General features: G+C 39.6%; 1 protein-coding gene across 9 annotated transcripts in view; it reads right to left on the bottom strand.

Annotated features, from left to right (window-relative positions):
- The window catches only part of LOC124165907 (unconventional myosin-XV), a 366,313-nt gene that overhangs the window by 12,425 nt on the left and 341,211 nt on the right, over window positions 1–12,677 (bottom strand). For all 9 annotated transcript variants that reach the window (XM_046543447.1, XM_046543452.1, XM_046543465.1 and 6 more), the window contains one exon: window positions 1,663–1,819. In XM_046543447.1, the coding sequence (XP_046399403.1) occupies window positions 1,663–1,819 (157 nt within the window). The remainder of the gene's footprint in view (window positions 1–1,662; window positions 1,820–12,677) is intronic.

The raw sequence follows: 12,677 nt of genomic DNA, 5'->3' as shown, positions 1-12,677 counted from the left end.
GCAGGGGATTGGAATTATTCCTAAAGTTTTCGAAAAAAAAAACGAAAGACTTCAAAGGGAAAGACGGCTAAACGTCACATCTGACGGATGGAGTGAGGTACCCGAAGTGCCCTCCACAAAGCATCGTAACAAGGAAACTGTCCTCAAGTGTCACTTTCAAACTTTAGCCCAGTAACTTAGCCCTTTATACTACGTAACTATAATTAAGAGAACTAACGCTGTACTGTTGCACTGCGGGATGCATATATTTAGGCGTTTTCTAACACTTTCCATCGCAAATATCTCGTCAAGTATTGATCGTTGGTGGCTGAAAAAAACTACACCTCATGGTTATCAATTTCCTATCACCTAGAAAGTTTTTAAAGAGATCTGGTGGTGACACTTGAGGGACTTCCCATGTAAGTATGGATCCCGAAGACTGAAAAATCTCTGCCCCAGGTGGCCAGGCTACTCTTACTTAATTGCAATTGGCATACGTTTCTGATGGACAATATAAAATCTGTGGTCAGGGTTTGAACCCGGGCCACGGGGTGAAGCCAAACCTTCAGATACGACACAAATTCGAACCCATATCTCGAAAAGTTCGATTCTGCATCGCTTATACAGACAAGGTTGATTGAGGTCATTGGAATTAATTCATCTTGCGCCGAAAATAAAAAAAAAGATCAAAAGAAAGGATTTAGTTGGGCTTAGTTTTATTTAATATCGAAAAACTCGATCTTCAATCGATCAATAGTGATTGAAAGGATACTAAACGGAGCGAATAACGGTAGGACAGCCAAAAATCCATAATTAAAAATTAACTGAAAAGATCTTAATTTAAAAGGATATTGCCGGCAATTACATTACAATTAATGATTTAAAAATATCCAACGTCTCAACGATAAAAAGTAATCGATATATACTTTATTCCAAATAAGAAACTATCACCATGGTGCTACAACGTGAAAATCTTTGGTGAATTCACGAGGAAAAAAACATAGTTTCATTCTTAACTTTATCACACAACATCAGACTTATTTTTCATATACATCCACCCTTCATTTCTTCGAACAAGATAATAGTGCTAAGGGGTCGATACCAAGATCCCTTTCCTAAAAAGTCTGTGGAATCAAACCCTAAGTTTCAAGTTTTAACCACATCTTGTGCGTTGAATAGGCTCGCGTGTGAAGAGTTTACTCCCCATTTAATTTAATCTCTCAGCATATCGTCTAAGGTTGGCAATTCTTGGTCTCGGAAATTACTATCGTCGAGAGTTTGGAGGGCCCCAGGATTAAGAATTCTTTGAGGGTTCATGAACTGTGCATGGGAAGTATGAATGCGCGCACCCAGTGGCGGATTTAGGGGGAGTGACAGGGGTCACGAGTCCCCAAAATTTTACCAATTTTTTAAAGTTAATTTTAGTTTATTTTTTAAGTTAAAAAGTTTGTTTTTAATAGTTTTTGTATCCTTGAAAATGAGCAAAGTGAGTGCATATGCAAATTCATGCCTAAAAGTCCAAAACGAGAGAGAAGACAGTTGTATTTATCGTAGAGGACTCACTCCATACAAAAATTTTACACGGTAGAACTTCCCTCTCCCGGGGGTTACTCCATACTCCCCGGACCCAGGTCATGACCCTACCCCCAAATTTGATGATGCTGAATCCACCCCAGCGCTCACCTGTTCCTTCCACGTCCAGTCGGCGACGTCCTTGCCGCCTTCCTTGCCGCTTGAGCCTCCCTTCTTGCCGCCCCCAAGCGCCTTCTTCCCCTTCAGACTCTCGATCACTTTAAGCGAGCCACTGATCGTGCCATCGGCCGTCTTCAGCATTTCAAACCTAGAGAAAAGAGAAAAATAAACAATGTAAAATTGATGATAATAATAATGTCGTATTTTTTTACAGGCGAATTTGGGACTAGATAGCTCTTTCTTACAATTTACTAGTTTGACAATCACATACATACATGCCCTGGATGGTGGTAAATCCATCAAGGCGGGATTCGAACCCGCGACCTCAAGGTCGGCAGTCGGGGACCTTACCCCGCTGCACCGAGGCCGGTAATATTCCGTAAAAGTAGAAATTACCACATCAGATCAACGGGTTAAACACAACAGATTTCCACATACATTGCCGCGAGAAAAATTTCTTCTCGACCGGTAATCGAACCATGGACCTTTCACTTTGCGGGCCACTGTGCAGACCAATACGCTATCCAAGTACCTGAATTCTCATGGCAATTGTATTTTTTTTCTCATGGTAATTTATGAGACTTTAGCCGCCATTCACACGTTAATTCTAACATAAAACACACTACTTGATGCATATATGGATCATAGCAGAGCAATAAGTAACAAAGTAGTCCTATTTTTCATTCAAAAGTTGTGTGAAATTATGTAAGTAATGAACCAAATGAAAAAATAAATATTTTATACATAAACAACATAGAATATCTTCATTTCGCTGCCTCCCAGAGGCTAAGGAGTATCATGGTGCCATCAAGAGAAAGAACTATCTTTATAAGGGCAAACACGAAAATAGAGAAATTATCATTTGTTTACATCAAAACAGCGGCGAAAGCACCACCACGTCGTCTTCATGGAGAGGATAGATGTTCACGACTCGCAGGTGACATTATGCCTAAAGACACTTCCGTTCATAAAACAGGCTTAACTGGTTATGCTTAGCTTTCTCTCTTAGCATTCTAGATTACTCCATTGTTGACCATTTCCTAAATGCGTAATTTCACTAACAGAAGTAGCCTCACCGCCCTCATCGAACAGGAAACGAATGGGTATTCGCTGGAAATACATTTTACCGTTTTAGGTAGCGGGAAAAAAGAGCGATTCAAAGAATTATAACCCTCGCTAAAACCCTGACCAAAGAATCTTTTACTAATGATGATTAGGTAAATAGACATACCTAATTTACCTAATTATACGATGACAACTAATATTATGGTCACTTTGAAAGTGCTAGAACCCCATTATACGCGTTCTGCTTATTGCACCTGCATTAAATTATGTCGTAAATTCAATAGTCAATGAATGAGAAGCATTTTCAATTCAAATTAACTTATTTTGTTCTTAACCAAAAGAAGTTTACGGAATTAGAAAATCTCGAAATCTGGTCATTTATATGCAATCACGCAGGTCTGAAGTATAGTAAAAAATGAAAACAAAAACAAAATAAAATTATATAATTAGCTCGCAATGTATCGATTCGTTTCATAACTAAACTCATTGAAAAAACATACCAAAGCACGACTCACTTCACTGCAATGCATTATTCATAGTAAAGCATATAGCGACAACAGTCTGCAATAATATGCAAAACACCAGCGTGGTATGCATTAAACGTGCACAATCTTTTCCTGCATGAAACGTGCAGGACAGGTCGGAATGCTGTAACAAATTGCAAATGGTAATAGTCTCGTGATATTTGAAAGTATTCGTTCCACCGAGTGGGTTCAAGCATCGCAAACGATAACATAGGCTATGAGTATGGGAAGTGAGGAGTGGGACGATAATTTTCGTCACGGTATTCACCCGCGTTGCCGCAACGGGCATAAACCGAACGCATAATTGAAATTGAATAATTTGAATATAGATGACGTCGAGGTTAAGCACAAAACCCGCACGTTTCTCGCCAACTCGTAGTCATTTCGCATGCGCATGGGGTGAGAAGGTAAAAATTCTCCTTTCTGAGGGCGTCCGGACCGAAACCAGTTGAGATGAACCGGTTGGAGGTAGGGAGGGATGAGGGAGCCATTGATGGGAGCCAACCCGACGTTCACGAGACCGTATCTCGATCGTTTTCGGACTATTCTCCCCCGGCTTCATCGTGAACAAATGGAGACAATATTGGCGCAAGAATACTTCAAACGGTAATCGGAACTTGAAAGGACAGGAAAAGTCGGCGATCGAGTTGGTGTGGTGGCTAGTGTGTTGGCTCCCCACTCAATGGATGCGGGTTAAAATCACGGCGGTGGCAGAAATTTTTTCGGGCTGCTTTTTCCAAACAGTCATTTTACTCCTTCTTCGGTGAATTTTTGAGGGCTTTCCAAGTACAGTACGTCGTCCGACCGTTGGGGCTGTAATTTGTTACGAGCAGGCGGCCGGCGACGCCAGAATTCTCTCCGTACTCCCATCCCAAAGGTGCAAGTTACCTTATATGCTGATAGCCTCCTCCAAATAACACACCAGAATACAATCACGACGTGTTTTATAGTTTAAAAAAGCCATATGTTATGGCAAATGATATCCAAATCCATTAATTTCGGCTTATGCCCCACCATTGTGCGTTAATTACGTGAATACTCCTGGAGTTATAATATTGCGATTGAGAAAAGGAAAAAGAACTAGGGCGAACAACAATGAACACGGAAAATAAACGATTAAAAAATTATAATGGCTATTACTTTAAAAAGAGGATTAGACTACGGAGGAAATATGAGGCCAGTTAAAGGTGGTTGACCACTGTCACCTGAGAACTTTGTCGTAAAACGGCAGAAATGACATCGGTGAATGATGAAACCCCCAAGACTGAATACGTAACTGAAAGATTTAGGGATGTAGGCGACTGTTTTACCGACATATTGAGAGAAAATCAGAATGAGAATCAACCCTAACATGGGTGGATAAAACAATGGGATTCTTCAAGACATAAAGGCAATGATAAAAATTCAAGGCATCGTGCTAGAACTGGAACACTTTAACGACGGCTCGTAGAAAAGATAAAAAAAAGTTATCCATGAGTTAAATATGGAATGTAGCGTTGCACATTGGGGATACGAGGACTGGTGGAGGAAAGGTAACAGGCACTGTAAACAAGAGAAAGAAGTAAGTCTGAATATACGCTCGGGTGGGGTCCAGAAATTCCCGTAACAGTGAATAATTGAGTCGAATCGATATTCACAATTTTTATTCATGGCTACGCAAATAAAGCCGCTACAAAAAACCCTTAGAACCACGAAAGTATAGAATTTTAGTCACTCTTCGAAAATAAAATAAGAGAAATTATAGCACCTGTGCGACAAAAGAGTAAGTTGACTCAGTATAAGGGTACATACTTTCATTTAAAGTTAATGTATCCAATGATAGCGGGAAATAGCAGAAGAAGAAGACATTTCATTTCCGGACATCTGCGGCAATAGTGATGTTCCCTACGTTTAGCTCTCTTGAAACGGTCGGGGGTTTATCCCCTTCGCGGGTCCACACACCAACCAAGAGGAAAAGCTAATCGGAATAAGAATCTCCAAATTTCATACGTTATTATAATATTTTACTTCAACAACAAACTGTTAACATAAGACTCATTCTACTACCTAGTTAGTGTCCCAAAAATTGACAACTAAAATCTTACGAGTTATACATTCTGCATTAGCCTGTCCCTTCAATGAAGATTATATCGGTCAGTTCACGATAACAGCAAGGAACTTTGCGTGTAAATATTAATCATGAATATTCCGTATTTAACTTATCGATAAAAATAAAGGATTTCATTTGTAAATACATATAAGCAAAGAAATAACCAATATTGAATATCGAGATAAACGAGAAAAAAAGATAAAAACGAGATAGTCAATGTCATAGATCAGGGGTCTCCAAAATACGGCCCGCGCACTCGTTTCAAGTATCGAATATCGTATACTTCTGTAATCGGCAAATTTGATATCCGGCCCGCGGGGCGATTCGGAACTTGGAATGCGGCCCTCGTGGCCTTGTAAATTGGAGACCCCAGTCATAGATAATCAATAAATGCCAATACCAGCACAGGTGATATAGAATTAGCGAGACACATCAGTTCGATGTTAATTCAAATACACCGGAATGGTAATTTACCCCTGAATAGATTTATCCCAAAAATATAGATTTTCACGGAAAATGCACGTTAAAATTGCCACTTGAGAACAGTCACGTGAGCTGCGAAGGAACTACTTCCATAACAAGTTCCGTGCTTCTAGAGGGCAAGCACGCTCGAGCGACAGATGTTTAAGATCTCGGTCTTCATAATCGAGAAAGTACGGTATCGTAATGACGGCGCAGAATCAGTTTCAAGAAGAAAACCCTTCTCCTCCCAGTTATTTCCTCTCCTCATTACCTTTGAAACCTACATGGCAAAGAAAAGAAACTCAATAAGTACCAACAAAAAAGACAGAATAATGCATAACATATTTTCATGAGAAGAGCCGATGCATCGACTTGCATTGATTGCTTTAAATGTGACATTTTGTAGCTTTAACCTTCGAACTGAAGTATTTTTATATTCATCGAGCATAAAAGTAAAGGAAGATTCACCTTATTTTTTCAAGTGTAAAAATAATGCCCAATTCTCCTTCACGTAAGATTGAAGACACTAGTTTAAAAATTAAGCCCGCAAGAGAATCATGGATGAGGTAGAAAAATACGAAATTTAGGCTCGAGATCGCTGATTTAAGTTACAATTTCTTATGCAGCCCTGAGAGTAAAATAAGTTAATATTTAAACATTGCAACGAAGCATGTGAAAATCATCAATAAGAAAAAAACACCTGCCGATCACTATGTAAGCAATATATAGGAGAATATAATTTCTCAACCAGATGAATTGCGTTAAAGGTGCTTTACCGACTCCCATTCACGAGCAAGAGAGCTCCACCGATCACTTTTCCTGGAAAAAAAGACCCCGCACTCAAAGTGGGGCGTTAACCTCACGCGAAACGAGTAAGCCAAGGATGGCACACGCGTCCTTGTGAAGATGTAATGAATGACTAACGGGCGCAGCCGTATACAATATTCATGCAGTGAATGCAAGGAGGATGACTTTGCTTTCAAATGGAGAATATTATTAAGGAGATTGTTTGAGGAAACGAAAGGCATGCCATTTTTAAAGAAAATTTAAAAATATATTCTTCTAATTATATCCCACCTAGCGACCACGAAAATAGACTACATATGCTATATTTTTTCTCGATACTGCATTCGAAAATCCCATTTTGTAAAGGTTCTCTAAGCGATATTTGGCTAAGCGTACGAAGAATTATGGCATATATAATATATGCATGCCATTCCGACCATTGACTGACACTATGTTCGTTGTAACTTAAGTATAACGATAAAAATTGATGAATAGTGGAGCTGAATTTAAATGATGCTAATAAACATGAAAAGGGATCAATGGTTGGCCTAAAGTACCTTGAACAGATGCTATCTAAAAATGTATGCATTGAATTATGCACACTGACTCGCCTAATTTTGCTTTTAGCCGACATCGAAGTCATCTTTGATGGCAAGACTAATAAAATAACACACGCGATAAGTATTTGTAAAAAAAATGATGAACTTCTCTCGGATTTGCGGGCGCGTCAGAAAAATTAAGGCAGCCGATGTTTCGGGTTCCGTCTCGTTACCCACTCTCAACGCTACGAACCCGATAGAAGTTCATTCATAGTACACGTCGGGAAAGTGTTAATTCATATATATTTGCATAAAAAGTTGTTGAACCGAAATATTCCGGTAAAATCTTTCTGTTAGACGTAAAAAAGATGTTTTGAATCGCGCAGTCGCAAGCCAAAACTCCTCAAAGATGATGAAAAGGAAGATTGGGGGGGATGAGAAGAGTGAATAAAATAGTAAGAGAGAGAGGGGCGGAGTCGTGGAATCGCATTACGCCCCCGGCATGGGCACAGATTGCATCACGAACCCAATATCCGCGCCATAGTCACGACTTGCTGGAGCCCAGGCTTTCCTCGCGTGGGAGCTACTCACCCCCCTCCCCCATCAAGAGACAGGAGCGGGAGGCGATATGAAACTTATACATCGAAAGTAATTGAGTTCCACTGACCGTAATGCACGGCCCGCTTCACCACCCTCGCCTATTGGCCAACACGAAAATTGTTCCTTTTTTTTCTTTTCCACGGCTACCTTACTCGTTCCTCATCAGCGAAAATTACTTCTTCCGCGTCAGTAATTAGCTTCGGTTCACATGAAGCATGGACGACAGGAGTCATATTACATCTCATACTATTCAATGTGGGGAGAATTTTGGTAATTAAAAAACAATTTTATGAAATGCCAGGAAAAATAAAGCAATCGGTAAAAGAGTTGGCGAGACATTATTTTTAAAGTTGGAAGGAGCATAAAATTGTTAACATTACGAATAAGCTTAGAAATGTCTTCCGGTTTTTGATTTTTATAGGAGTCGCAGAGCTCAAAATGTGGATAAGGAGGAAGGACATATCAAATGCTTCAAAAGAAACGACTGAGATAGGTCAAAGTGATTGATATAGGTACCTCCAGAGAACACGAAATATTAAAGATTTCTGTTTTATTATAAGAAAAGCATTATTTATTGACGAAATGCTAAAATTTTTCCAAAGCAAGGGATAAATAAGCAAAACACGACACAAATAAATCGATTGGTCCGCCAATATTTCGAATTACTAACACATAAACACAATCAAGAGTCGATGCACCAGTGCCAGTGACTCTCTCAGGTATGAATTCATTCCCTCAGTTGCTCTTTGTTCAAGTACGAACAAACTTGGCTGGCCGAAGGGGTTAAATGACAGATCATTTAATACAAAATATAGCACGTGAGTGTCGCGAGTTCTAATCCCTGTAGAGACGCATAGTTTTCAGGTTCATTTCATGGCAGATACCAGATTATCACAAGATTGCGCAATGAAGTACTTATTTCTTCATTATTAGGAAATGATATGAGCAAGCACACAGCTCTGGAAACTTTTTCCTAATAAGCGACTGTCCGCCCGACTAGCCCAGAGGTACTTATCTTCTGGCTTTCTATAAACTATTAATAGTTGTGGGTTTCATATAATAAATTTTCTTAAAACCAAATCCCATTAAAAAGCTAACGCTAGTGCCACGATATTTAAAGTTTTTTCGAAAACTCAGGCGGATTTCAGAGACAAACGTTTACGGAGACGGATCCATAATAACTACGGCCTTTTCGGTAAAAAACAACGATGAGATTAAAATTCAGAAGTATGCAAAAGAAATTTATGGTTAATTCAAAAAAGTAATGGTTTTTCGATTCGTGGAAATGGAAAAAAAACAGTGCGGACTACCAGGATACCACCCAAGCACCTCACGAAGCAAATTTCTGGGTATATGCCTGGATACGAGTCGGAATGGGTAGAATATGCCACTGATATCACTTTATGGAGAAATTTCTAAAAAGCGGCTTCGATCCGCCGACAGTCCCTCCTCCGTCGAACACAATGGAACGCCCTCTATTCAGGTATTCCGATCCGAACACGGCGTCGACCACTCTCACTCTTGGGATGAATGCGGAAATTTTTTTCATCCACCCACCAACACCGGCCCCGCCGCGACCTATTTCAGACACTTCGATATCGCACCGGCGTCGGACGGCATTCTTCTTGTATTTTTTTTTTTGTTATAAATTCTTAGGCCCGGACAATATGGCAGCGGCGAAAAATCAATCACCCGCGCAGAAGGTTGATTACGAGATGCTGGGAGAGGAGGAGGTAGAGAAAGTTCTTTTGTTGAGAAACTCGGGCAATAAAATATATATAAGAAAAAATTGCGTCTTGAGAAAGAAGGCGGCGTTGGCGGTGGTGCATTCTTTCCATTTGTATCGTTCAGCAAAGGACAAGCCAGAGACGAAAAAAAATGTGATACTCTGACCATGGGATCAGCAACCGAGTGATAGTGGCGATATATTATCAAGGTAATTTGAAAATTATCTGATCATATTACAAACTACCCCTCATGTTATAGCATGAATGAAGAACTAAACATGGGTTTAGCTATAAGGTACCTCACATCCCATTTATAAGTTTATTATAGAGAGTATCAAACTACCTCAAGACTAAATGTACACATGATTACTGTGCTCATGTAAAACATGCGTACACGTATTTTATGGGCAGTTTGCTCCGAGGAAGCTAACGCCTGCTATGTCATTTTCAGGAATACAAGAAAGAGACATGAAATAGTGACCAATTACTGGATTCCAAGAAATTAATTCAATTTATAGTTTTTGATAGCAGTTTCAAGGACAGGAAAGGGTACTAACCGGAGAGTATACAGACGATGAACAATTAAATGTCCCTCTTTCTCTCAAAAGGTTTTTTATTTCATGGACATTTCGCTTTGAAATATAATTTAGGCAAAACATTTATTGTTTCATCTGACATTGCATCCGGTTTCCTCATTAACTTACACGTAAAAATGTAAACAACTAAAATATTAGCCTCAATGAACGAAACAGAAAAGCCAGTCAGTGAATGAATTATTTCCTAAATCGTAACAATGCTTGCCAGGTGACAACAGAAGGACAAAAAACACTTTTACAATCAAAACCTTCTTGATGAGAGGCAAACGTGAAGGAAATATCAGTAAAAACAGTTGAAAGGAGCATGGAACTATTTTGTACGATCTTATCATTGTATCACTTCGGTAAGGATAAAAGAGCACAAGCTCTGGTAGTAATCGTAAATTTACAGCCCCACGACCCACAAAGATGCGAAATAAACAGTATAACCGGTATGATACACAACTCATGCGGACTATAAACAGGTGGGTAATGGACGAGCGAGCAAGATGCCTTAACTCTAAATAACTGCTCTTCATTTTTATACGAATATGTAGGCCACCGGCAACGGTTCTCGTCCTTCACCCTCTCGAAGTCTTACAACAACACGATGTGACTTTTTCATACACACGTGCGATCCAACCCCATTAGCAATGCGTGGAAAATTTTATAACGACCATAGGTGCGAAAGATGAAGCTAATCGCTTTTTTTCCACGGTGCAAGGAGAGGGGAGGGAGCCATTTCGTAGCTCTTTCACACAAGCGCCCAACTCCGGCCGTGCAAGGTGCTATTCTCGAATCTCCGTTCCTCAGAGGCGGCTTAGCGCAAAAAGCGAAAGGGGAGATGACATCACGAATATGTGCGCACCCAGCTGAGGGTGTTTCGACACACAATCACCATGGGAGAGCCTCATTCTCCCTAATCCCGGATCTGCGACTCCACCTCAAGATATTCATGGGTGCACGGCAAGAAAACAGCGATTTAAATCCCCAGCAAAAAGTTAATCATGGAAGAATTAAAATTCGCAATAAAAAGACGATCGTGTTTTCAATGGCACGTGTATAAATTATCTTGAAGGAGCTTTAGGAATAGACTTAGCGCAGATGAGAGATCGACAAAAACCGTTAGCGAGAGCTACCGACGCGACGGTGTTCTTCATAATTATTTAAATGTCGTACGTAAGGAAGATCTGCGCAGTTAGACCCGACGGCATTGAGTCCCAGCCAGGAATAATTCACTGAGTAAGCGCTCGTGCGCACACAATAAAGGTGGGCTCCATTACTTATGATGATAATTATATAAGGTGGAGGGTAAAAGTCAGTGAATTAATAACTATTTTGCTATGTAAATCCTCCATAATCAACAAGCTTAGAGAGGATTAACTTAGTTACCAATTTTACCGCAAATATTTGATATTCCTGCAAAATTAAAAGTTTTGAAACCATTAATTTTCAATGCTAAGGGTTTCCATGCTAAAATGTTCCCACGGGGTATTTCGTCGTGAGAAAAATGTGTTTGCGAGGAGTATACATATAAAATTCGCAATGGTGCAGATGATTGTCGGAGTAGGAATTAGTTTTTGAGGTGTAACTTTTGGTGCCGTAAGTTTCCATTTTTTCTCTAAAATCAATTGTTCACTGCATTAAACTACGATATGTCGAACACGCCGCATATAATGGCAAAGATGTTAAAAACACCACTGAAATAATGGGTTGGAATGTATCATGGCCAGGACGAAGCAAATTCGATCACAAGCGCTTCTGGAAAGACAACCACCGCTAAGAGATTTAATCAGATAGTGATCTTGAAAGACATGAGGCCATGTTATGCTACTACCCAGTGAATGAATTGAGGTCACATCTTAAGCGGCTACATGCAAAGGTGTCAAGTCTACATCAACTCTAATATGCGCACTGACTGGTAAACGAAATATCAAGGTATCGCAATACGTCTATCATTCAATTCCTAAGAGAAGTTTGACTGTAACAACCACTAACATTTATATTCAAATTGAAATTTTTGACTTCCAATTGGAGTATTTCTCTTTTCACTATCTGTAATAGGTGGACTTAACGTTTAAAGAAACCTTACGATTCAATAATACGATGAAACTTACGATATAACCTATTTTTAGAATAAAAAAAGCACGAAATAATCTTTTTGTGCTTATCAAGGACTTGAAAAAAAACGAATTGCTCTGTTTTCACGACTAAGCCGCCAAAAATATTAGGATCATACCCTGTGAGAAAGAGTTAACAAACCGAAGTAGAGACTACAATTAAATCTAAGCCTCTATGTGCTCTATAGGGAAGACGTATCCAACCAAACACCTTGGCGAAACAAGAGAGGCTAATCGAAAGATCACCTCCAGCGGAATAAATTACAACAAAGCCTCCGGGTATATGATAAGAAAGAGGAGTGGATGCCAAAAAACCATTTCACTTAAGCAATTTCGCGATAAGAGTTGGCAAAATTGTCGGAGAAAACCAAGCTACCACACGAATAAAACTCGAAAGAAATCTAAAATGTCACCGAATGATCAATTTCAGCGAAATTGATTGCACATAATCATTCAGGTATACGATATGAAACAGATAGTAGTAGCAGCATTATTAAGAGTGCATCGATGTCTTGGACG

This window comes from Ischnura elegans, chromosome 1 (genome assembly GCF_921293095.1).
Source record: "Ischnura elegans chromosome 1, ioIscEleg1.1, whole genome shotgun sequence".
Lineage (NCBI taxonomy): Eukaryota > Metazoa > Arthropoda > Insecta > Odonata > Coenagrionidae > Ischnura > Ischnura elegans.
The sequence above is the reverse complement of the archived record's forward strand: the minus strand, read 5'-3'. Positions and strand labels throughout refer to the sequence as shown.